This window comes from Varanus komodoensis, unplaced genomic scaffold, assembly GCF_004798865.1.
Source record: "Varanus komodoensis strain SLA01 unplaced genomic scaffold, ASM479886v1 scaffold78, whole genome shotgun sequence".
Classification (NCBI taxonomy): Eukaryota; Metazoa; Chordata; class Lepidosauria; order Squamata; family Varanidae; genus Varanus; species Varanus komodoensis.
In genome coordinates, this window is record NW_025336455.1 from 603,837 (window position 1) to 627,977 (window position 24,141).

Genomic DNA, 24,141 nt, shown 5'->3' on the forward strand with positions numbered 1-24,141 from the left:
CCTCCATTTAGAAACTGGGCAGGATGTGTGCAGGTTACAGCTCCAAACATTTGTATCAGCCAGGTAGAACACCTGCCCTTAGGGCTGCTCTGAGCAAAATATTGAGAGAAATTTTGCAGAAGCGATGGCTTATTGCCAACCAAATAGATCTCACCAGAATTGTTGCTATGGAATTTCTAAGCATTTTTCCAATTCACCTAGTAGATATAGGTGACCTTCCCATCTGGTATAACTCCTTGGATTATCGCTTTTTGAAAGATTTGGTGACTGTAAAAATAACCGTTATGAAAATAAGCTGCTTACGTAATATCACACAATGACAGGGAAACTGTATGCATGGTTAGGAAAAGCTCTCTTTTAATTCTGGTTCAGAGAGATTTGTGTGAAGAATACACTGTACATGGTGAAGGGAGTGGCAATTATGAAACATCAGACTCCAACCAATTGTCTGAAAACAAGATTATTTCTTTTCCTCCTTGACGGGGATTTGTGTAACTGATTTTATGGTGACTTCTAGCAAAACCTGACTGCCGCCCTAAACAGCCTCCCTTGACACTCAGAAGAGAAGAACTAACTTCTAAGTAAACCTGAGAAAGCGCCCGGAGTTGCACAAACACACAGTCCTGAAGGGGCTGGCCATGCGCGGAAGTCTCCCGAGGCGTGACTGAGTCAGCTCAAGAGTTTTCCAGCTGGCTCTGATTTTCCGTCTAGCAGTGCAAGTTTGACTTCTGCCTCAAGGGAGCAACATTGCTCTTGTGCAAACACGGAGCCCTTCCAGACAGACGGATCTGCAAGGAATCCTGCTGGGAGGAGAAAATCCAGCAGACTGGACCAGTTTGCCCCCACCCCCGTCTGTCCGTCCGTCCATCCATCCATCCATCAACGGAGTCTGGAGCCAGGTTGCCGGACACAGGCTGAACCAGAAACAGTCCTCCTCTTTTGAAGCAGGCGGTGGTGGGTTAAGTCACGCAAATTTTAGCAATTTACCGAAGTCACAACCGACTTTAAAACACACGTACACAAATAATTTGTGATCTGCTTCAAAAGGGGAAGCCAGCAAAAACCTCCTCAGGCCACTTTTGGCTCTCAAATCAGGGAGTCCACAAAAAGTCCAATAGTAGATCAAGTGTCATACGTTGTTCCACCCCCCCCCCCAGCCAAAAATTCCTTCTGGGAATCTGCCCACGCAGCCGGTTCTCCAGGGATAAGTTCCCCGAGTGGGGTGGGGGGACTATCCCAGCTAAGTTCTCCCCTTGCCAAGTTTTCTTGGAAAACGGTACTTTGTTAAAGAACTAATTTCCAAGCAAACTTACAGAAGACCCCAGAGGCATCATGAGAACTGCAGGCTTGTTCTTAGGAAGGGGCAGGCCACGGGCGCACCCTCATTCCCAGGCCAACCTGCAGGTACGCAACCTGAGGTGCCCACCCGGAATTCTTCCACTCGCAAGTTGGCCCCCTAGGATGCCCTTTGCAGCGAGAAGCTCAGGGCCAGCGTTAGCGAACGGCAGCCTGACTCTCTCCTTTCCCGCTCGAGAAGAAACGTGAGGGGCTTACACAAGAGTAATCCCTGTATGGCACTTTATGTGAACAGACTCTCAACAGACAACGGACAGCACGGGAATATTCTGAGAAAGAAGGGAGAGGATTTGCCCTTTGGCGGAGAAAAAGGTCCACGTTTGTGGGAACACGTGCCAAGGGGTGCAAAGGACACGGCCAGGGATCAGTGAACATCGAGGTTGCAGGCAGCGCTTGGGAAACACGGAGTTGACTCTGCCGAACAAGCAGCGTTGCGGGGGAGGCTGGGCCCCTCCCCGGGGGCCTTCGTCAGCCCGCGGAGTCCCATGTCACAGCTTGGCTCCGAAGACACAGAGGAGGCTGGCCACGGTGGCCACAAGCAGCATGACGTGGCTGCCCCGCACGCTGATGGCGCCGCTGGTGTTGCACAGGGTGCTCTCGCAGCACTTCACGGAGAAGGCCATGATGCCCAGGTCAACTCCGGCCTGGGGGCAGATCTGGGAGCACCCCTTGCTGATGGACTGCTTGTGGTTCTCACCTGCAGGCGTGGAAGGAAAGGGAGGGTCACGGGGGGCCACGCCGCCTGCATCACGCGGCTGCTTCAGGCGGCCAGCCGCCAAACAGAGACTCCGCCCGGCCGCCCACTGTGCAGCAGCGGCTACCTGGCGGCCCGAATTCGGCGGGTGAGCCCGTTCACAGGGCAGCAGCTGTGCCCTGGTTGCTTGCCTGCACCACAGGGGGCTGTGAGGGGTGCGGAGGCAGCGTCCTTGCAGCGCTCAACCGAACTAAAAGCCCTCCGGCTGAGAAGAGAACCGCGCCCGTCACTTAGGCCACCATGCACGTAGGCCCTGGCTGTTAGCACAAGGCCTGGCTGCAGTCCTGCAACTCGCTCCGAGACTGGAAGTGAGGACCCCGCATCTCTCGGGACGGAGGGGATTCCAGAGAGCTGGCACCCAGCGCCGCCAAACGAGACACTAAACTACGGGCTCCCACCCACCCCATCTGCGACCCACCCTGCTCTCTGGCAACAAGGTGCCAGCTGGTTCCCAAACCACGAGAAAGCGGGCAGAAAAATCTAGCTGGATCCCCTTTCAGGCCATGTCCCAGACGGGTGCTTCCGGCACACGGACAGCGGGAGCCCTCTCTGGGATGCTGACCCAGCGGAGGCTTCCAATTCCCACTTTCATGCAACTGCCGTTATCAGCAGCTGGGCACATGTGGCGAGATGAAGGAACGGACCTCTTTGTGCGTGTTTTGTCTGGGAAGAAAATCATCGGCCACCGACAGCCCCTCCAAAGGACCATCAGGCGCCTGGCAGGGGCCGTCCCCGAAAAAATGGCAAAAGGATTTAAAGACAAGGAGGACATGGCAGGGGGAGCCCCTGGGCCCTTGTGGGCCGCTTGCCCCGGCAGAGGCAGCAACGGGAGCCTGCAGCTCTCGCCAAGTGCCTTGCGGGACTCTGGATTCACTCGCAGGTCCCGGCGCCCCCCATGGCTCACTGCCCAGGACGGGTTGTCACATGCAAGACACTGGCTTCCTCAGACCGTGATCGAACCTCCAGCAGCTGGCAGCCACCCATTCCACTGAGGAGCGCGCCAGTCCCATGGGCCCGATCCACAGATTCTAAATCAAAGCAGTCCAAGACCCCCCAGAAGCACTCACCCATGCCGCCTCCAAAGTATTTCGTGATACAGTATTTGTCTTTCGAGTCGCAGGACTTGATGCTCAGGCATTCCAGGTTGGACTCTGCATTTTCACAGGAGAAGCATGCCAGAGAGGACACTGCAAAAGGTCACACACACTTGTTACACTCATGTAATGCGACAGACACAGCACCCAGTTCAGGGGCATTAGCGAGGCGACCTGGCTGTGTGACCGCAGGCTGTTTGAAATCCGATTTTCAGCTGATTCTTTGGAAGCATTGGTATTATTCCTCATTTTCCAGGGTTGCTGAGCTGGCATCATATACACTGAGCACACATAGAATCCACAGCTGTAAGCCTTACATTATTGCTAAATATGGACATAGTCTTAATAGCGCCTACTTCTAGGAAGTCTTTGTAAAGTCCTGTGGAACTCCCTGCCACAGGGAAATGTACATATTTATTTTATTTATTTATTTATTTAAAGCTTCGATAAACCATCCCGATACTAGTGTCTCGGGATGGCTTACAACAAACAACAAGTAAAATAGAAATTAAAACAGCACAGCATGCAGTATAAAGCACATTCAAACCAATCAGGCATTAAAATAATGGGAGGATAAAAAGATTTTTCCTGGTGCCGAAAAGAAAGACGTGTTGGTGCCAGGCGAGCAGATCCCACAATCGTATTCTACTTGCGGTTGCATAAATCGACCTCTTCAGCATCACCACCAACCAGCCCCCAAATCTTTTGAGATTCCTCTTGGCTGTACCCTACCATTCGTCTGCAAGGCAAGGCCTGGCCACTGCAAGGGGTCTTCTCTAAGGGTGGCTAAACATGGACCCAGCCCTTAACGGAGGCTGTGGCCGCCCTGCAAGGCAGCCTCTTCCAGCTCTGGGACTCTGGGGTGCACATGAGCACGGAAGGGGGCCCCGTGCTCCTCAACGGCCCACACTCCACCTGCCCGGCTGTCCGAGCTGCTGCAGGTTCCCACCGACTTTGCCACTTCAGACCCCTTTAGCCGGAGAGGCCGGTGAGGGACTGCCCCTGCCTACACAAAGTGCGGCCCCCACGCTCAGCGCCTGCACCCCTCTCCAAGGTGCGGGGGGCGCATGGAGGGTCTGGCTGTGGAGGAGCTCCTCTGGAGGGGCGTCCACTGACAATTGCCACGGACACGCGAAGGGCCAAGACAGGCATCCCCTCAAATCCAGTGCTTGCAGCTCCTTCTTTTTTTAATTTTTAACAAGGCGCCCAGCCTGAAGGCTTCCACACCTCCCAGCCACACACTAGACACCGCCTGGATCAGACCCCTGCACTTCTTCCTGAGTAACACTGAACAGATGAAGATGGCAGACCTGTGAGAAAAAGATGGGGATGCACGATCTGTTTGCCCTGAGACTCGCCCTGCGATGCCGCTGCAGCGGGCAGGGCCCCCTGGAGCCGCTGGGGTCCCCGGCAAAGGCCCCGTCTCTCCACCCACCTCGGGAGCCAGCCCCGGGCTCTCCTCTCCTCTGCCGTCCTCTCAGCTGAGCCAGCCGGCTGCCCCAGGCAACGATTGCGGCTGTTTGCAAAGCGTGCCTGTTTGCAAAGCGTGCCTCTCTCAAGACGCAAGGGCACGCGATAAAAGCACAGAGGCGCTCCACCCAGCCAAGGGCATGAGATGAAAAGCAGGCTCTGGCCCACGGCAGGCTCCCAAATCCCATTCTGGGTCTGCCCCCCCCCCCCCCCCCCCCCCCGAGACTTGGCCCGAGTGAGGCAGCTGATGGAGGTGATTAGCACCGGGACGCTGCCAGCGGTGTTTGCAAAACCAGGAATGCTCTGCAACTTCTCTGCATGATGTGAGAGTCGACAAAGCCAACGGAAAAAGCAAGTTTCCGAGGCTGAAGGCATGAACAGCATGCGGGGGCAGGATCTGGAAGTGGGAAGTAGCCCCAGTGGACGTCCGGCGGGGGGGGGGGGGGGGCTGCAGACTGGCACCAGTTGCTTTCCCCCTCTTTGCACTAAACCCAGGTGGCCAAACTGGAAAATACCGAGTGCAGAATTTGCCCAGTAGCAATTCTGCTTCGTTTCTCTAGACGGTGGGCATGTTGTGAGTGGAGACGGCTGGAGACGGGGGTCAGACTAGATGGCCCAGGAGGCCCCTTCTGACTCGCTCTGTTTCTATGTTATTCTCTTCTGCCCTCTCTATGCAGGTGCTCGCCAGGAATCACTATCCCCACTCCTTTCTAAATACCCCAGTTACTTCAATTCTTTTTCTCTTAAGTCACTTTTATCCGATCAATCCGATTTTATCTCCTTGACTACACACCCAAATATTGTTCAGTTGTTTGTACAGTGCATGGTAGAATTAACCCTAAATGTTGTTAGGTTCTACCAGAATGCTTTTACTTTCTTATTTTAATTACTGTTTAGTATTAGTACTATATTTTTCTTATTTTTAACTAATTGCCATTTTATGTTTTATTTATTGGCTGGTCAATGACCGAATAAAGGATTGATTGCTTGATTGCATAGAAGGCAGGGGTGGAATAAAAGCACTGACAACTTTTGATATCCCAATGTATTTCCTTCGCAACCCAGGGCCCAGTGAGCTTGTGGGGTGCCCCAATTTCTCTGTCCCCCTTTCTTAGTCCCATCTAACACCGAGTCCGATGACATCTGCATACGCGCTCACAGACAGCGAGGGATAATCATCTGCAAGACACTAATTACCATCCTAAAGTTGCCTCGCCTTGCAATTGCAGTCGGCAGCCTTTCATCCTTACTAAGCAATGCAGGAGAAGGATTTTGTACCGGGGAGAAGGATGCACTGGAAAAACTGCATCCCACGTCCCTGGTTTCGGTGAAATGGTCTTTGCTTTGGATCCTCCGTCATGCGGGTGCTGCCAGTGACACACCCACAGCTACGATCCTGGGGTGGGGATTTGCCGCTGGAAGTCTGCTTCAGTCTTCAAGGTGCTTCCTGGGATCCCCTTAGCATTCCTGGTCTTCCAGGCTGCCGCACCCACAGACAAAAGAGAGTCCAAACGCTAAAGCTGCAATGGCCGTACAGCCAGGGCATTCTCTCTCCGCACTTTTCCTTCTCAGGGGGGGCAGGGGAGCACCCAAAGCAGAGACAAAAGAGCCAAAGCAGCCCCCCCCCCAGCCTCTCCCCCACCCCACCGCTCCCTGCTGCCCCTTCGGTTGTGATTTCCCAGCTGACCTCACAGATTTTTAGCAGAAGACCAACAGCCCTGGTTTTGACATATTTCAGCAAACAGCTCACTCCGTCCTACAGAGCTCAGCTCTCCTGGTGGAAAACTCCAAATCCGAGCACCGTCTCCAGGGAACAATTTTGCTTGATGGAGAAGGTGGATTGTACACGACACATTGGCTCCCTTCCTTCTTTCCTTCACCCCCATGCGACATTTGGGGTGTCAGGGAAAGGAAGGGAGGAAGAAGGCACCCCCTCCATCTAGAAGCATTTATCATAAGCTGTACTTTACAGAGCAGACTTTGCAAAATATGCGATGCATAACCTGGGGAGAGCAGATTCTGCTCCGTGGCTGCCAGATGCTGGCCATGGGCACCCCCCACCCAGGATGGCCCCTTTCAGGCAGGGCGGTCCTTAGAGAAGCTTCTCACAGGTTACCTCAGCTTTTTCAAGCTGCCGCGGGGTCAAGAAGCAGCACAGGGGAAAAATGGGCCGGACCAGACCCACACACGCCCATCCCCACCACCATCCTGAGCCACCAGTGGCCCGACAGTTGCCCCGGGGGGCCCAAGAGAAAGGGAGCAGTCCCAGCTGAGCAGGCACCTTTGCTCCCCACAAAGCTGGTATTCTAGGCAAAAGCTGAAGCGGGGGCTCTCATCAGAGCCCCGCCCTGCAGGACAGCCCGGAGGCGTGGGCTGATTCCTCTCAGCAAACAGAGAGCAGCTTCTTTGCGATGCAAGTGGACTCGAGTCTGGACTCACCCAGTATATATACTTTACTTTACAAGGTTGCTCAGGCCTATGCGGCGGGCTAAGAAAATCCACTTCTCCACCAGCTGCTATGAGGAATGTGGAAAAACCCGGGAGGGAGGAGCCAGAGGGGGGTGTTGGGAGCCCATCATCCCTCCAATCCCAAAACCCCCAAAAAATAGGTTCCCAGGCAGTCCAGCGACAACCTAAGGAGAAAACGCCCAGCTCATTTTCCGCTCCATTTCCTGCCCCAGTCCTGGGCTCCGCTTTCAGGCTCTTTGTCCTCAGTGCCTCGTTCTCACGCTCATTCGTATGCAGCCCAGCCACCCGCTCATTCTCCCTGAAAAATGCCGAACCCTTTCCTGATGGATTGCCACTGCAATCCTTCCAGCCGCCTTCCGGCCATCAGAAATGAGCCCACTTCCCGGCACCTGGCAGCCTGCCTTCCTCGCTCAAGAAGGGACCCGGGGCTTCCACCGGGACCCGGAGCCCGCAGAGCTCCTGGCTCGCGGGAGACCACCAGCTCCTCCCCTGCCTCTTGCGCGCTGGCGCTTTATCGCACCCAGCCCTGCACCGTCGGCTCCCACCAGGAATGCAGGATCTGGGCTGCGCAAGAGCGCTGTGGACCATTCCTGCCATCAAAGCGACTTGTCGGGGGGGAGCGGTATTGGGAGCAGCAACTGTAAGCACCTCGGGGCAGGGCCTCTGCTCCAGCGGGCGCTGCATCAGCTTGCGGTAAACGGAAGAAACCATTCGCAATACCTCATTGTGGAAGAGAGGCAGCCTACGAAAGAGAGCTGGTCGACCGTTCCGTTTCTTCCCAGGAGTCTTACGGACCCCCACCTCTCGCATGGCGGCCAGTCCTAGCTCGCATCCCTCCCAGCGGCCTTCCCTTTCCCCCCGGCACGCGAGGAGACCCGGCGAGGGGGCCAGGTCACCGTCCCAGCCGCTCTCCCCCGCTCTGCCCAGGCGCCTCCCCCTCGCTGCACGCATCCCGACGCCCCCCGGCATCCCTCACCTCGCTCCGCGCACAGCAGCGCGGCCACAAGCACTACGAAGGCGGACTTCATCCTGGGCGCGGTGCGACGCGGGCGGGCGGGCGACGGAATGGCGCTCCCGGAGGGCGAACCGGGGCTATAAGGGCGGGGAGGGGCCGGGAGGAGGAGGCCGCGGAGGCGGCTTCCCGTGCCGCCGGGCGAGCGCGCAGGGGCAGCCGCGCCCGCCGGGCCCCCTTGCTCCTGGCCGCGCGCCGCCACACGGAGGCGCACGATCCGGCGCGCCGTTAAAGGGGCAGCGGAGCAAAGGACGGGGCGCGGGGCGGTGGCTGCGCGGACTGAGCGCGTCCCGCGCAGCGCCTGCCCGTGACACGCATGCTGCGGAGGCGTGCGTGCGCGCGCGTGCAGGAGAACGCGGGTGTCTCAGAACCCTGCGTTTAATAGCGCGCTCCATCCCGTGTTGCGCAGCACAGAGGAATGGAGCACGTAGCCATGGCGGGCTCTCTCCTCCTAGAATTGATCCAGTCCCCTTTTAAACCCATCCGGATTGCATCGTGTACGACTGAATCCCATACTTTAACTGATCTGCCCGGAATCCACCACCCCTCAGCTTCACGGGATTGACTCCAGGTTCAGTGGGAGAGGGAAAGAGGTGTCCTGTTTTCCATGCTCATTACTTTCCTCAACATTTTTTTCTAGCTGGAATCGGTCTGAAATCTTGCTGATTTTTACCCCCACGCCAACACAAGCTTGCAATGGCTGGTGGTGCCATCTCAGGCTAAACCGACTCCCGTTTTTATTTATTTCTATTTATTTATTTTATTTAGAAAATTTCTATGCCGCCCCATTCGCCGAAGCCTCGGGGCGGCTCACAAACATAAATAACTTCAATTAAAATAATATAAATGAACAGTATAAAGTAAGTCGCCCTGGCCAAAGAATAAAATAAATAAATATTATTAACAGTTAAAATGACATTTGAATAAAAAGGTCTTCGCCTGGCGCCGAAAAACAAATAACAACGGCGCCAGGCGGACCTCTCCGGGGAGCGCATTCCATAGATTTTTAGCTGATTGCAGGGCTACTCAGTTGTGTGGACCAACAAGAAAATTCGTCTTTGAAACTTACTGTGTGCAGCGTTGAATGCAGTGACCGTACACGTGTAAGAAAAGCAAGTCGAAGCATCCTAGATGCACATGGGTGGCACGCAACTCATCTGCTCACATGTGCAATCTACTCACGGCTGTGCCTCCTAGGCTGGCCAACCCACGAGCAAGTGTGTGGGAGGGTGGGACACGGAGACGGAGGTGGTGTGCATTCAGACGTGCCCCATTGGTAGCAGTCAGCGGTTTATCCCTGGTTGACGTGTCCGGATCCCCTTCCCTGTGGAGTCCCAGGTCCTCTTTCCTCGCCTGCATGTGCTGAGTGGCTGCCAGAAGCAGCTCCTTGTGTTCTTGTATGCGTGTGCTCCCCTGGCCCCTCCTCCCTCAACCTGCACCCCTCAGTCCCCCAGCAGCTGGACCCCCCCCCCCGCCCGGACCCTATGATCACGGCATTTCGTTTCCCAGTTGCGTCTGTTTCTCCATGCCTTTGCCTCCTGTTCCTGAATGCTCGGCTCCAGCTGGGCTTTGCTTCTCAGGCAGTGCCATCTTGAGGAGCCCAAGGTGGCTCTCCACTCCATCTTCACTCACCACCACCACAACAACCCTGTGAGGCAGGATCAGCTGAGAGGGCGTGACTGGCCAAAGCCACCCACCCAGGGAGCTCTGTGGCTGAGCAGGGGCTAGAACCCAGACCGCCAGGCTCCCAGGCGCTCTCTTGCTGGCCTGCTTTTCTCCTCTTTCCCACCCTCCGTGCTTGTTGGCAGCAGCTCACGCCTGTGCTTCCCGTGTGTTCCCCAGACCAGGCCTCAATGTGGGGCTCGCCCCAGCTGAGGTCTCCGGTCCGGCAAGGACTGGCTTCCAAGTGGCAGGTGCAACTGTGGCAGGGCCGACTCGGGTCCTGCGCAGTCCGGTTTTTTGTGCATTGCGAAGATGGGCAAGCTTGCTGAAGAACACAAGAAGTGCCCCCTGGAGTTCTCAGCAAGGAAACCAGGGACCTGCTGGTGTAAAGTTGCCCATTGCACAGGGCCGCGTCTTTCCGTGACCAGCAGACCTTCTGCCAAGCCTCCCCAGGACAACTGGACCCCGAGACAAGAGAGGTGGCAGATTTGGGGCCTGGGGACAAGAGGATGGAAGGCGCGTTTGAGCTGTGGCTCATGATGCTACAAGTGCCACTCCTTTCAGCGGGGCTGGCTCAGGCCAGAGGATGCCTCCGTGGGGTTGTGCCTAGGGGAGAAGCAGCGGGAACAGAGGCCGTGGGGACTGCCTGCCGCAGGCACTAAAATACTTCGCTAAATTATTTCACTGCTGAGAAGCATCAGGTTGTAAGTGGAGGCAGGGTTCACCAGACTTTAACCTCCTGACCTGGGTTACGTGCCAAAATTCTGCCAGGAATACCTGACATGATAACAGATAGGAATATTACTTATGGACTGCTTTCTATCACCTCAGGCCATGTGCAGAGTGCATCTAACCATCTCCTCATTCCACGGAGGCTCCAAGCAAGTGGCGCTGAATCTGTGCAGCACAGTGGTTGTTCTCCTGGACTGGGACTCCGGAGATCCAGGTTCTAGTCCCCACTTAACGATGGACCTCACTCAGTGACTTTGGGCCAGTCGCAGATGCTCAACCTAGCCTACCTCACAGGGTTGTTGTGTGGATAAAATGGAGAGGAAAAAGCCCATGTAAGCTGCTGGGATTCCTTGCCAGAGGAAAATAAATAACATAAATAATGTAACAATAATAAATATACACACTAAACTCAGCAACCTGCTCATCCTAAGGAATATTCCTTCACTGGGAAGCCCATCTGCTTGCATATACTGTTCCAAAGTCCTTTAAACCATGGAACTCTTGTCTAGGAATTTTGTGAGACCTAGTAGGACAGGCCGGGTTTGCGGGGTGATTCGGGATCAATGTTGGGAAAAGAGAGGAAGCGAGAGTGGATAGGTTCACCGATTATTCCATTTTCCAGATGAAGAGTTGCTTCAGCCACGCTGAGTCTTTGCATGGACGCAGCAAGTGCTCAAACGATTTTGGAGGGCAAGGGCTGATGCAGCAAGACACATGATGAAATACACACAAGTCTGGCCGACTGCCTCAATTTCAGCCAAATAATTTCCCAACCTTCTAAAAAAAGTCGCTAAGGGGCATGAGCCTAACTGTGATAAGGCAGACGACGTTTTTTGTCTAACCATGCATGGATTGCACCCTGAGGAAGCCTGCACAAAGCACAGAGAGAAGGGAACGCATCGCTGTGAGCTGCCCAGAGAGCTTTGGCTCTTGGGTGGTATAGAAATAAATAACATTAAAGAAAATAGAAAATAAAATACATGATCACCCATTTTTATGCTATTGCAGGGTGCTAGAGCCCAACATTTTAACGCCTTTCATTACTGGTTGCCCATCCATTGTTCTGCATTTTGGGGCCCAATATACTCCTTTCTCCCAGTTATTTTGTCATTCTATTTTGGGGGCATGAGTATGCTCATTAATTCTTTGTTTTAAGTTTGGTTTAGATATGAAGCTATATGAGATCTCTGTTACAAGAGGATAGGAGTTTTGCGCAGATTCAATCCAGGGTTTTAAAAAATCGTGGCAGGACAGGTAAATAGCCACACCTCTGCTACATTTCCATGACTAATACAATACACAGTGAATCACTGCCTTAAAATATCCATGTTTTTCCCGGGAAGTCTCATGTCTCTTACTCTCTTTCCCTTCCACTACAGATAAACTCCAAAATATATTGTTTGTGATTATATTTAGCTCAGTTGGTATTTTACCTAAATCCCAGTATGACTAACCTACCTGGAGGGCTCTTCTAAGATTGTGAAAAGGAGGAGGAGGAGACTGGGTGGGAAGTGAAGTTGATAATTAAGCTGAAGGAAAACCTGTTGGGTTAAATGTAATGAGATCAAAGAAGTTGCAGCATCCCTTTAATAAGGGTTTCTCTGCGTTGGCTAAGTGCTGGTGCTGTGAGACTACCAGTGCTTCCTTAATCATAGGGTTTGGCAACGCTCGGCAGTGGCCTCATTCTAGGAGGAGGTTATAATATGGATCACCTTTCTATTGGAACACTCTTCAGTGTGCAGGTTGTTTTAGGGACCAATGCAATGAGCCCTAAATGGCATTTGAGGGGCTGCAGGATAGATTCAGCTCTACTACACTCCGACCTGGGAGTGAAGAATCAGGGCTTGGACCCCACTCCCCCTGCACTGGCAGCTCTCCCAGTTTGGGAAAGCAACCTCAGAGCATTCCAGTGGGCAGAGAGGTTTGGAGACTCAAGAGGCCAGGATTTGAGCTATCCTGATGCCTCGCATTGCAGAGTGAGGAAATAAAGATGGGGGAGACAGCCTCAACAGCTCCTCCTGCTCTTTTTCAGGCGACTGGAAGTCCCAAGATTCTGGGGCCTGCGCCCAACGCCATAGGCTTGTGCACGCTGATTGCCTGGGAGTTAATACATGGGACTGGTAAATGGCTTCTCAGTGCCTGCTTCACAGTGAAAAGACGGGTGTGTTACGACACTGGAAGAACAAGGGCTGACCTCTGATCACGCACCAGATTAAGGCCCAAACAATGCCTGCAGCCCTTGATCAGGTGCCATCCAGACGCAAGTCAGGAATGCACCCTGGGCAGGATAATTGCCCTGCCTTTGTTGGAACTTGTGCCAAAGCTGTTTTTCCAGAAACAGCAAATCTATGCAGTTACCTATTTATTTAATTTGTTGGGTTCTTTTTGTTCTATTTGTTTTCTTGTCATTCGCAATAAAAATAATTTAAACAGGAAGTCCTGAAGGCAGAAGGAGAAAATAACTCAATGCCAACTGGGGAAGGCATGGCTTAATGCAGAACATTCTTGCTGCTTTGAGTCCGGGAGCGTTGGAGGCCATTTCTGCCTCTCCAAAGCTCAGGAGAGTCCTTGGCCCTCTTGGAGGCACTAGAAAAGCCTTGGCAGTTACAGGCAGCCTATAAATACATGTATAAATAAATACATGTACCAGGGATGGGCAGAATGTGGTTCTCCAGTGGCTCCGGACTTGTCACGAACGCTGGGAGGTGAACTCCAGACCTTCTGGAAATCCATTTTCTGCCCTTCACCGCAAGTGCATCTGTCTTGTGCCTTCTTAGCAGCCCTGTTTCCCCCTGTGGCAGGGCTGCTTTGAGGGGGCCAGCTTGGCCTCCCACTGCATTCGTGGCTCTTCGCCCGTGGACGGAACTGGTGGCCACGGCGCATGGCTGTGGCCCATTGTGTACTCCCTTGTGTAAGTGGCAAGCCCAGGAGGCCTCTGTGTTTGCAGGCTGTGTGAGAAATGGTTCCACTTACAAATTTCGGCAAAGCACAGCAGAGAAGCTGTGTGCTGCAAGAGTTGGAGCGCCAGCAGGGAGCTTGGAAGACCCGGGTTCCAGTCCACACTTGGCCTTGAAGTTCACTGAGAGATCGGAGGCCAATGCCTGGGTCTTAACCTGACATGTCTCACAGGACCCTGTAAGCCCCCTTTGCAAGAAGAGGAAATGTGAAATGCAGAAGACAAAAGAGCCGGGTTTCGCTGGCCTGCTGGTCATACTTCGACAGGGGACCAGAGCGCCTTGGGCAGAGAGATGCCTTCCTCAAGGAGCCTGTTCTGCAGAGGTCTGAGTGCTTGAGAAAGCAGGTGCTGCGAGGCCTTGCGAAGGTGGTCGCCATGCCGGCCATCACAGATTACCTGCTTCTGTTTGGCACCCTCGCTATTCTTCGCTCCCTGGCCATAAGGTCATATTTCTGCATAAAAGGGCCAAGGTGCGGGTGGACAGAGTGGCCTTTTTCAGTGTGGCCAATGCAAAGTTCATCCTTCATTTGCCAGAGCAGCCGATGGTAGAGGGAAAAGAGCTGGGGAGCACGCTTGGCCTTGCCCACCAGCATGGGGAGAGACCCCCCCCCCCCCGCCGCCACCACCACCACCATTCTGTATATGAGCAGGTGCCTCCAAATTCCATGGTTCATGTTGGGAAAGCCCCAGTGGCAGCCTCAACCAAGAAAACCAGGTTCACTCAGGAAAGACCCCTTTCGCCTGGAACCTCAGCAGTTACATGGAAAGATCACCAGGACCCCAGACCCAGGGGAGTGGTCCCCACCGCCGGCTACAAAATCACAGCCCGGGTACCGACACTTTTAGAAGCTGCTAACCCCATACACCAACACAGAGTGTGAAGCTTGCAGATAATCTTAGCACAAGAGCAGCCTGATGATGTCTTGAGGCATGGCAAGTTCTGAACCGATCAGAAATACTGGTAACAATAGCATGGAAAACATCACTGACTGCCGTATTGATGGGTCAGTCTAGCAAATTCTGGACTGTTCAGGTCAGCCGGTCTGTCTGTTTAAACATACAAATGCGTCTGATGGAGGAACCATCCCGGAAATCTGGTCTGACAACCACACCCATCAGGGACTCGCCTCTGTGGGACTAGATGATTAAAGGGGTCCCTTCAGAGCAAACGGACACTGTTGTTTCAGCTTTCCTGCACAGGTATTTCCTCCCTGATTGGGTCAGCCTCCAGCAGCTTCTCAGTCTAGCCAGGAATGCTACCTTCTTAAGGCAAAAGGAAACGCTAAACAGCAACCTGGCTGGGAATTCTGCTGCGGTGTGAGAAACATGGAAACAGAGCGAGTCAGAAGGGGTCTCCCAGGCCATCTAGTCTGACCCCCGGCTGCAGCTGGCTCCTCTCACGACATGTGCATGTCCAGCCTGTCCTTGGACACCCGCACCGATGGGGCCTCAATCACCTCCATGGAAGCCCATTCCACCCCCTCAGGATCCTAACCGTCAGGAAGTTAGAGATGTAGGTTTGATTTTATAACACTAAGGCCCATATAAGCAACGTTCTTCTTCCAGAATTTATCTGAAATTTCCCAACACCATCCACGATTCATTTTGCAGCCCTTCAACCAGCAAGGAGGACATAAACAACATGGCTGGACAATTGCATCTGGTCCAGCCCTGGGCGCACGCACCAAAGCGACATGTTTCCTTCTGTGCTTCTCAATTGGCCTGCTCATCGGTTCCCCTCCTTAAGAGGCAGCACACAACAGAACCACAATCTTCAATTTCCCAGAATGCTGTGCAGCAGCCCACAACAGGGACATGTGGGAAATTTACAACGGGCAGCTCAGAGTCGGCCAGGGCAGGATTCAGCACTGGCGACTTGTCCAGACTGGGGGTGACCAACAGCTCTTTGTGGGGGCAACTCACCCGTCTGGGACAATCCCATAAAATTTGTGAGCTTCACAGTTGTTGAGCAACCTGAACTCCTCTCTGGAGATTCAGCCTCCAACAGGCCCCAAACTCTTGGACAACTGTACCCGTCAGCTAATGGGTGAAGGGTGAAGGCAACGCAGGGCTGTGTGGAGAGGTCAGCTTGACTAGGCCACTGGTTAAAAGTGTTGCCTTAACGAGCTAATTCTGGCTGCAGAAACGAAGAAAACAGGAAACCAGCCGGTTTAAGGGAAGCAGCTGAGAATGTCTCTCATGGTTTGGGACCGAGCATCTGCCATTTACGGTCATTCCTCCTTGAAAAAGTACAGCCATTTGGGGTGGTTCCAGCTATGGGAAAGGAGAAGCAGGGACCAGCCAGTGCGTCTTCATAGAATCATAGAATGGTAGAGTTGGAGGGGGCCATGAAGGCCATCCAGTCCAACCCCCTACTGTTGCAGGACAGGAAGTTAAACCATCCCACTCAGAGGGCTGCCCAGTTTCTTTTTGGTTGTCCCCAGTGTGGGAGAGCCCAACACCTCTCCAGGAAGCTGGTCCCACTGCCCCATTGCTCTGACCGTGAGGAAGCTCTTCCTGATGTCCAGCCTGAATCTGGGTTGTCGCAGCTTGACTTGATTATTCCCCGTCCTGCACTCTGGCATCAGCAAGAGGAGATCTTGGTCTTCCTCTTTGGGACAGCCTTTGAGGGACTTACAGAGAGATATCATGTCCCCCCTCAGTCTCCTCTTCTCAAGGCTGAACATGCCCAGTTCTCTCCATCCCTCCCCACAGGGCAGTGTCTCCAAACCCTGGATCATTTCTGTCGCCCTCCGCTGGACCCTTTCTAATTTACCTGCATCTTCCTTAAATCTTGGTGCCCAGAACTGGGCACAGGATTCCATGTGAGGTCTGACCAGTGAGGAGTATAGAGGAACTACTACTTCTCGTGATTTGGAAGCAATACTTCTGTAAATGCATCCCAAAATAGCATTTGCCCTTTTGGCTCGTGTTTACCCTGTTGTCCACAACGACTCCGAGGTCTTTTTCTTTTTTGGTTCTGCTGAGCCACGTGTTCCCCATCTTGTACCGATGCCTTTGGTTTCTCTTTCCTGGGTGGAGGACTTGGCACTTGTCCTTGTTGAATCTCATTCTGCTGCTTTCAGCCCCATGTTCAAGTTTATCTAGATCGCCCTGAATCTTCATTTTATCTCGCTATTCCACACAGTTTTGTATCATCTGCAAATTTGATTATCTTCCCTTGTACTTCTCCGTCTAACACCTCATTTATAGAAATGTCGAAGAGCACTGGGCCCAGGACTGCACGCTGCAGCACCCCACCGGTTACCTCCATCCAATTTGAGGAGGTGCCCTTGACGAGCACTCTTTGTGTCCAATTTAGCAGCCTATTTTGGATCCACCTAATAGTTTTTCCATCTAGTCAAGCTTTTGCTGACTTGCTTATCAGAATGTCACGTGACACTGGGTCCAAAGATTTGCTAAAGTCTGGGAAGATTATGTTCACAGTGTTTCCTTTGTCCATCTGTTCGGATCATTGCCGTTCGTGTGAGGATATCTGCCCAATCTCAGGGCAAGATTTTTCCTTCTTTGCAGCTTCTCTCCACACACGGGTGATGCCGGCCTTATGGAGCAGTGGTGCCCCTAATTTTGCTCTGCTTCCACCTGAGCACTGAATGCCCTGGTGAGATCTGGGCTGACGGCTGGAAGAACTCCTTCCTTTATCCATCCTGAATGCCCACCACCAGCTTCATCAGATAACCCCTTTGGGTTCGACTGTTATGAGAGAGCCTTGGCTTCAGACCCTACTTCAAGCCTCAGACAGTTTTATACCCAGATAGTTATGACTGGTTTTGCTAAACCTGATGTGAATAAGTCAGCGCCCTCCAAGATCTCAAAGGCCAGCTTGGAGGATCAGTAGTGCCCACATCTTGCTTCACGTGGGGTACCCGGAACTGGACGCCGGAGACCTAACCAAGTGCTCAGCAGAGGGGAAGTAGAATGTCTCATGATTTGGGTGGGACCCTTCTATTCAAGCAGCCCATAATAAATAGCATCCTCTTTTCTTTTCTTTTCTTTTCTGCATTTTGCAGGCCTCCATTTCCAGCTCCAGAATAAGGTGCTAACCCAGCCCAGCACGTCATGTGATCACAAAATAACTCTGCAAAATGACTCAACAGGCAGAGCCTCTTATCTTGGATTAGCTGACTGGGCAAGACAGAACTGGAGAGAATTCTCAACGCTCCTGCAGCACAAAGGGTTGGATTGCACAAGTGTTTGGTCTCTCCCTGCTTTTCTGCAGCAGAAAAGACTGCATGCTCAAAATAAACCTTATTTATTTATTTACTATATTTAAGTCTTGACTTTTTCCCCCTTACATAGTTCTCTTCCTCTCAAGCTTATCCCCACAACAACAACCCTGTGAGGTAGGCTGGGCGGAGAATCTGTGACTGGCCCAAAGTCACCCCGTTAGTGCTATGGCTCAGTAGGGACTAGAACCCAGATCGCCTGAGTCCCGGTCTTACCCACCATTCAACTCTGGCTCTCACCAGCATTTCTCCGTGAATCATGGCGCCACAGTCAGGCTCGATTCATTTCCACATTTTCTAAATGTTTTTATTGCTTGGATTGTTTTAATGTAATTGATTTCATTGATTGTTTTAAAGTATTGATTGTGAGCTATCCCAAGATGTCTTGCATGGGGGACAGCATACAAAAGTTTTAAATAACAACAGCAACAGTTGTCCTCAGCCCAGGGCCCTCCAGACGTGGCTGAGAGTGATGGGACTTACCTAGTACAGCTTTCAGCCCAACACCATCTGATGGACCCAGGCTAGGAAGCTGCTCCCAGGCTGACTAAAGCGAGAAGCATCTTCTGAGCATACAGCCACCCATGGAGATTCAGGAGATGCATGCGCTTGGTCCTCTCCGCTTTGTTTCCCCAGTGGGATAATGGCGATTCTTGGATGATCTCCGCCTTCCAGCGGGTGTGCTGAGGGCACGCTTGGCCTGCTCTGTAAGCCCCAAGAACATCCTGACAGCCAAATCCACGTTATCAATATCTCACATGCCCTCCATCTGAGTCTCCAGGGAGGGTCAATACAAGCATTTATAGCTAGACCACGAGGCCAGCTTTGAATGGGCTCTACTGGAAGAACGGGGAAGAAGTGGTTAAGACTCGACAGGCAGAGTAGAGAACCTTCCCCGTGGCCAAAATCCAGGAGTTCCCTGAAGCCATGCTGGTCCTCAGCAGATTGGGAAGATCAGCAGAGAAAATTCTCTTGAAGCTGCCTTTGCAGCAACTTCTTTAGACAAGAGCTGCCTTTGCTGCGAGAACAACACTGTTTGCCTTACCGGAGCAGCTCTGCAGTAGTGGGAGAGAGGAAGCGTATAAAGTGCATGGGACGAGGCACCGTCTTTTGCTTTCAGCCTGGAACAGGGATTGATGCGAATAAATACTGGAGCACTGGAGGCTGACCAAGTATCCCCTGACCTAGTCAGGGGACCAGCCAAGCCACAGAGAACAGGACCAAAAGCCTTCCTTCCTTCCCCCTCTGCATCCAGAGCTCATTATTATCATTCCTATTATAATTATTAATTTCATTTCCATATTGCCCAATACCTGAAGCTCTCTGAGCGGTTCACAGCAATGTAAGATTAGTACAGTAATAAAAATATATACCATAAAAATATAGATTCAATAAAGTACAGTGCAAAAATCCAATATCCAAAACAGTTTAAATATCTAAAACAATGACAATATAAACTAGACCTGTTAAAAGAATTGGCTTAACCCATCATATGCCATTAAATGCCCGAGAACAGAGGGCAGTTTTACTTTGAGGCTGAAAACATGACAATGTTATGCTTTGGTAGAGAGGTTGTTGCATAATTGGGGGCCACCATGAAGAAGCCCCCCTTCCTTGTTGCCTTTTTTTGGGCGGCTTCTTGGACGTGGCAGTCTGAGGAATGCAGATCCTGGCATTCACTGTATTCAATAAATTCTATTTTGTCTTTGACATCTGTGTTTTTTTTCCTTCCCAAGTATCTATCCCTCCAAAGTTCATTTTGTTGTCCAAATCAAGAGATAAAAGTAACCCCTTAGGGTCACAAACCACAAGTGAAATGGCTCGAGGCTGCGGAGCTAACACTTTTCCATAGCTCCAGTGGGATCCACACACTGGGCTGGACTCCTTAGACACAGGCACCAGCCTATGGATGAGTTGCTTCAGCCGACAGAAAGATCAGGAAATCTAGCCCCCAGCTCTCAAGCTGGCCAGCAGACTCATCAGACTCCTAGTTCAGAGGCAGTCCTAATCAAAGCAGCCAAGGAAATGGGCCGCCCCCTGAGTCCAGGCATTTCTTTGGTCCGTGCATCCAGTCTGGGCTCACACCCCCACCCCACAAATCCACTCCTGCTCTCTCAGTTGCAGTGGCCCTATCTGGAGAGGGGGCGTTTGGGGCCACCAGTGCCCGGCCACACATCAGGGTAGAGCAGGGAGCCCCACTGAGGGAGACGCCCCACCGATCCACCCTCGGAATCCCAGCATCCCTTGCCTGTCTCCCGGCAGCTGGGAGCCTCCCAGCCTAGGCACCAAGAGACCTGCATCTCCTTAACCTGCACTTCAAGACTTATATCCTGCCTTCTGATTTATTCATAGTATTTATATACAGCTAAGTCTCATTAAATCCCTAAGTGGTTTATGAATAAACATTAAATTCCCATTTCAAATATTGATATGAGAACCACATTTAAATGCACATTTGCAAATAATTCCAGTCACAGCCACACTAATGATTTAGAGCACTATAGGAACCACTTGATTAGCTTGATTGCAAGCCAAGGAAAGTGGGGTAAGCAAGGGCATCGCCAGGAGGCGCTTGACAGGGCCACTTTTCCTCCCTCTGGGTGGCACTGGGGGGGGGTTCCAAAGGGTGGGTGCCACCCCCAAAGGGGCCCTGCCATCCAGGTGCTGCTCAGCAGCCTCCTCTGGATTGGGGAATACCCACCAGGCCCTCCTGGCCATCAGAAGGTCAGTTGCGTGTATCTAAGGGAAGGTGGTCTGGTCAGAATTTGCAGAGCCCTGCATCGCATGAGCAAAACCTTGAGCATGGCTCAGGCGCTAACAGGTGGCCGGTGTTCTTTTCCCATGGGTCCTACGTTAGCTCCCGAGCCATGCTCAAGCTTGGTGCCCCCTCTAAGGAAAAGCCCCAGTGGCAGCCCCAACCAAGAAAACCAGGTTCACTCAGGAAAGACCCCTTTTGCCTGGAACCTCAGCAGTTACATGGAAAGATCACCAGGACCCCAGACCCAGGGGAGTGGTCCCCACCGCCAGCTACAAAATCACAGCCCGTGTACCGACACTTTTAGAAGCTGCTAATCCCATACACCAACACAGAGTGTGAAGCTTGCAGATAATCTTAGCACAAGAGCAGCCTGATGATGTCTTGAGGCATGACAAGTTCTGAACCGATCAGAAATACTGGTAACAATAGCATGGAAAACATCACTGACTGCCGTATTGATGGGTCAGTCTAGCAAATTCTGGACTGTTCAGGTCAGCCGGTCTGTCTGTTTAAACATACAAATGCGTCTGATGGAGGAACTATCCCGGAAATCTGGTCTGACAACCACACCCATCAGGGGCTCGCCTCTGTGGGACTAGATGATTAAAGGGGTCCCTTCAGAGCAAACGGACACTGTTGTTTCAGCTTTCCTGCACAGGTATTTCCTCCCTGATTGGGTCAGCCTCCAGCAGCTTCTCAGTCTAGCCAGGAATGCCACCTTCTTAAGGCAACAGCAATGCTAAACAGAGACCTGGCTGGGAATTCTGCTGCTTTGGGAGAAAGCGCTGTAGATTTGATTTTATAACACGAAGGCACATACAAGCAACATGTTTCTACCAGGATTTAGCTGAAATTCCCCAATGCCCCCTGGCCCCGGCCTGCTGTGCGCTGTGCCTGCTGAGCCAGCCGAGGGCAGCTCCACGCAGAGCGCCCTGCAGAATCCTAGCGCATGAAGCGCCATGGCTAGGCGACCCCTCTCCAGGAACAGGCGTTGTCAGCGAGCCGGCCAGGGCTGGAAGGGAGCCCTCTGGGCTGCCAGGGCCAGCTGGGACTCCCGGGGCAAAAATGGAGCCGGGAGCACCCCCCAGTTAGGCACCTGGTCCTGCAGAGGGAGGGCCACCCCCCACCCACCCCCCGGAAAAGGTGATCAGCCCAATTCCTGGGTGTGGGAGCTGTCCACACGCAGGCCCTCTCCTTGCTGGGATTCAGCTCCAGCTCGTTAGCCCTCCTCCACACCAGCCCTGCTCCCAGGAACCGGTTCAGGACTGGCACAGCCTCTCCCGGCACAGATCTCACTGAGATCTCGGTCCCGCTCCCAACAACTTCACACAGACAACGATACTGCAGAACAAGAGTCACCCTGAAGGCAGCCAGAGCCGTTCTCCCGGCCCAGGGTGGATGTGCGCACAGCAATCACCCCGCCTCTGCGTTCCGCCCCTCCACAGCTCCTGAAGCAGGCCCACCCCGGCCTCCCCCACCCCGGGGAGCCTTCCTCGGGCAGTGGCCCAGAGCCCTCAAGGTCTTCCCCAGCTGCTCTTGAGTCATCCCCCTCCAAGCCCCAGAGAGCCTGAAGGAGCGGGCTCAGCCACGGCCAGGCGAAGAGGGGCAGAAAAGGACTCCTGGGGAGCAAGACCCTCCCCCTTTGCTGGGGGGCCTGTCACGAGCTGTGGCTGAGCCCCGAGTGGGTTCAGGAGGCTCTGGCAAGAGGACCCTCCCGTGTCCTTCTCGCCATTGCTGGAAACAGCATCATCCACCAGCTCCCTCGTTCCTCCGACCTTGCTCTGCTGTGTCCTGAGCCTGGCTGCTTCTCTGGCTTTGAGCGCTGGTGGCTCTCTTTGGACTTTCCCTCTGCCTGGACCAGGGCCTGGCCACTGGCTGGCTTTTAGCCCCCCCTCAGCTGGCACTTTTCCACTGAGGATCCCCAAGCCACAGACCCCCCATGGATTGGGCTGAGTGTCAGTGGCTGGCCCGGAGCATCATGGCTGAGCCAGGATCAAAGCCCTGACTCTCCCGACCCCCACCATCTCTGCAGCTGGATCCTTAGCTACTTCACCAACATCAGCGGTAGCAGCAGCAGCAGCAGGGTCCCTTAAGGAGTATGGGTAAAGTAGTACATAACTCCCACTGAAGAGCTTGAGCAGGAGAAGATCTTGCACCTATCCTGGTGAGTTCCTGTGCGCAGCTGGTTTGACGCTGTGTGCATAGGGTGCTGGACAGGAAGGACCTGGGGTCTGACCCTGCAGAGCTTTTCCTATGGGCTCTCCCTCGAAGGCCCTCCCCCTCCTCCTCTGACTGGTGCTCACTGGTGCCCATCAAGAAGAGGGACGCTTGGAATTGCGCAAGAGCCTCTTCAGCAGCTGAGTCCTTGGAAAACCGCTGGACTCGACTCAGTCAAATGTGCCAGGCTCCACAGATGTTTACCTGGCTAAATAAAACGTTCTGGAATGTACAAGGTGCAATAACAAAAGCATTTTCACTAGGAAAATTAGTGAGAGATTAGTACGGTCAGGAATAACCACCATCCACATTCTCCTTGGTTGTTGATTTAAGAGAAGTTTATCTTTGGACTGCTCCTTGTTCAAGGAAGTAGGAAGGGCGTGCACAAGCCATAGGCTGGGTTTTTCGATTCAGGTGGAATTTTATAGCCTGATCCTAGGCCCTGGTTGGGGTTGGGGTTGGAGTTGGGCCTGGGGTTAGGATTAGGATTAGGGAAGTCATCTCCCATGTGCTCCCCGAAAGGATGAAGATGTCACCCCCTGAGCCCCACTGAATGGGCTGGGGGTGTCCTGGGGTGCAGGTGCATCTCAACCCTGGGAACCCAGCTAGCTGCCCAGAGACTGAGGAGCACCCAACTCCAGTCCTTTTCAGACATCCAGAAAGACGGCCAGCCAGCTCCTCCGTGGCTGGAAACCCGGATGCGTGTCCAGGGCTGCTATCCGATGCATGCTTAGACAGAAAAAGGCATGGCTGGGAATGCTGGGTGTCCCGGGGCTTTTTCATTCCAAATAGGCATGGAATTGACCCTTTACTCTCTAAAACCGGCCACTGTCCTTCATTTCAGTCCTCTGTCCATGGCAGCACAGGCAAAAGGATGAGCTACTGGCCAGCTGCTCTTGCGGTTTAGTCGCACCCAACCGTAACAGCAAGAACAGCTGGAAGGCTAGTGAGAATTCCCCCAGATTCCCAGGAGGCACGGTCGTTTGTTTGCAAGCTCCAAATGCGGTCATCGTGTGGTGAGTTTCTCCACTCCTGTTCCGAGCAGCCACGGGAGCAGGGAAGAGGCCGCGTGCAGCCAGCCTCCCGACTCGGGCAAGGAAAACATGCGGCCCGCAGCAGCGAGAGCTTGGTGCTTCTCATGGCGTCCTCCTTTCTGGAAGCAGCCTTCCTTAGGGAAGCCCGAGACGGTGCCCATCAGGTGGCACAGGTGAGTGACCTCTTAGGGTTTCATCAGCATTCCAGGGCAGTTTCACTGGCATGATGGCATAACTGGAGGGTGTTATTCCAGAAACTGGGAGGACTCCAGGAGGTGCATATTTAAATTTGCCTTGGGAAAGATTTGCCATGGAAGTTCAGAACTTGCACTTCCGGAAGTAATTCCAGCGACTCAGTGCACCCTTCCCCAAAGCAGGCG

The 24,141-nt window shown here is 53.1% G+C and overlaps 1 protein-coding gene across 1 annotated transcript; it reads right to left on the minus strand.

The window, feature by feature from the left end:
• Positions 1–335: 335 nt before the first annotated feature.
• LOC123035314 (lymphocyte antigen 6E-like) lies at positions 336–8,212 on the minus strand. Its single transcript, XM_044453351.1, has 3 exons — positions 8,120–8,212; positions 3,178–3,297; positions 336–2,053 (listed from the first exon to the last, which is right to left on the minus strand). Exons 1-3 carry the CDS (start codon positions 8,169–8,171, stop codon positions 1,845–1,847), a joined length of 381 nt encoding a protein of 126 aa, XP_044309286.1. The 5' UTR covers positions 8,172–8,212; the 3' UTR covers positions 336–1,844.
• Between the last annotated feature and the right edge of the window lie 15,929 nt (positions 8,213–24,141).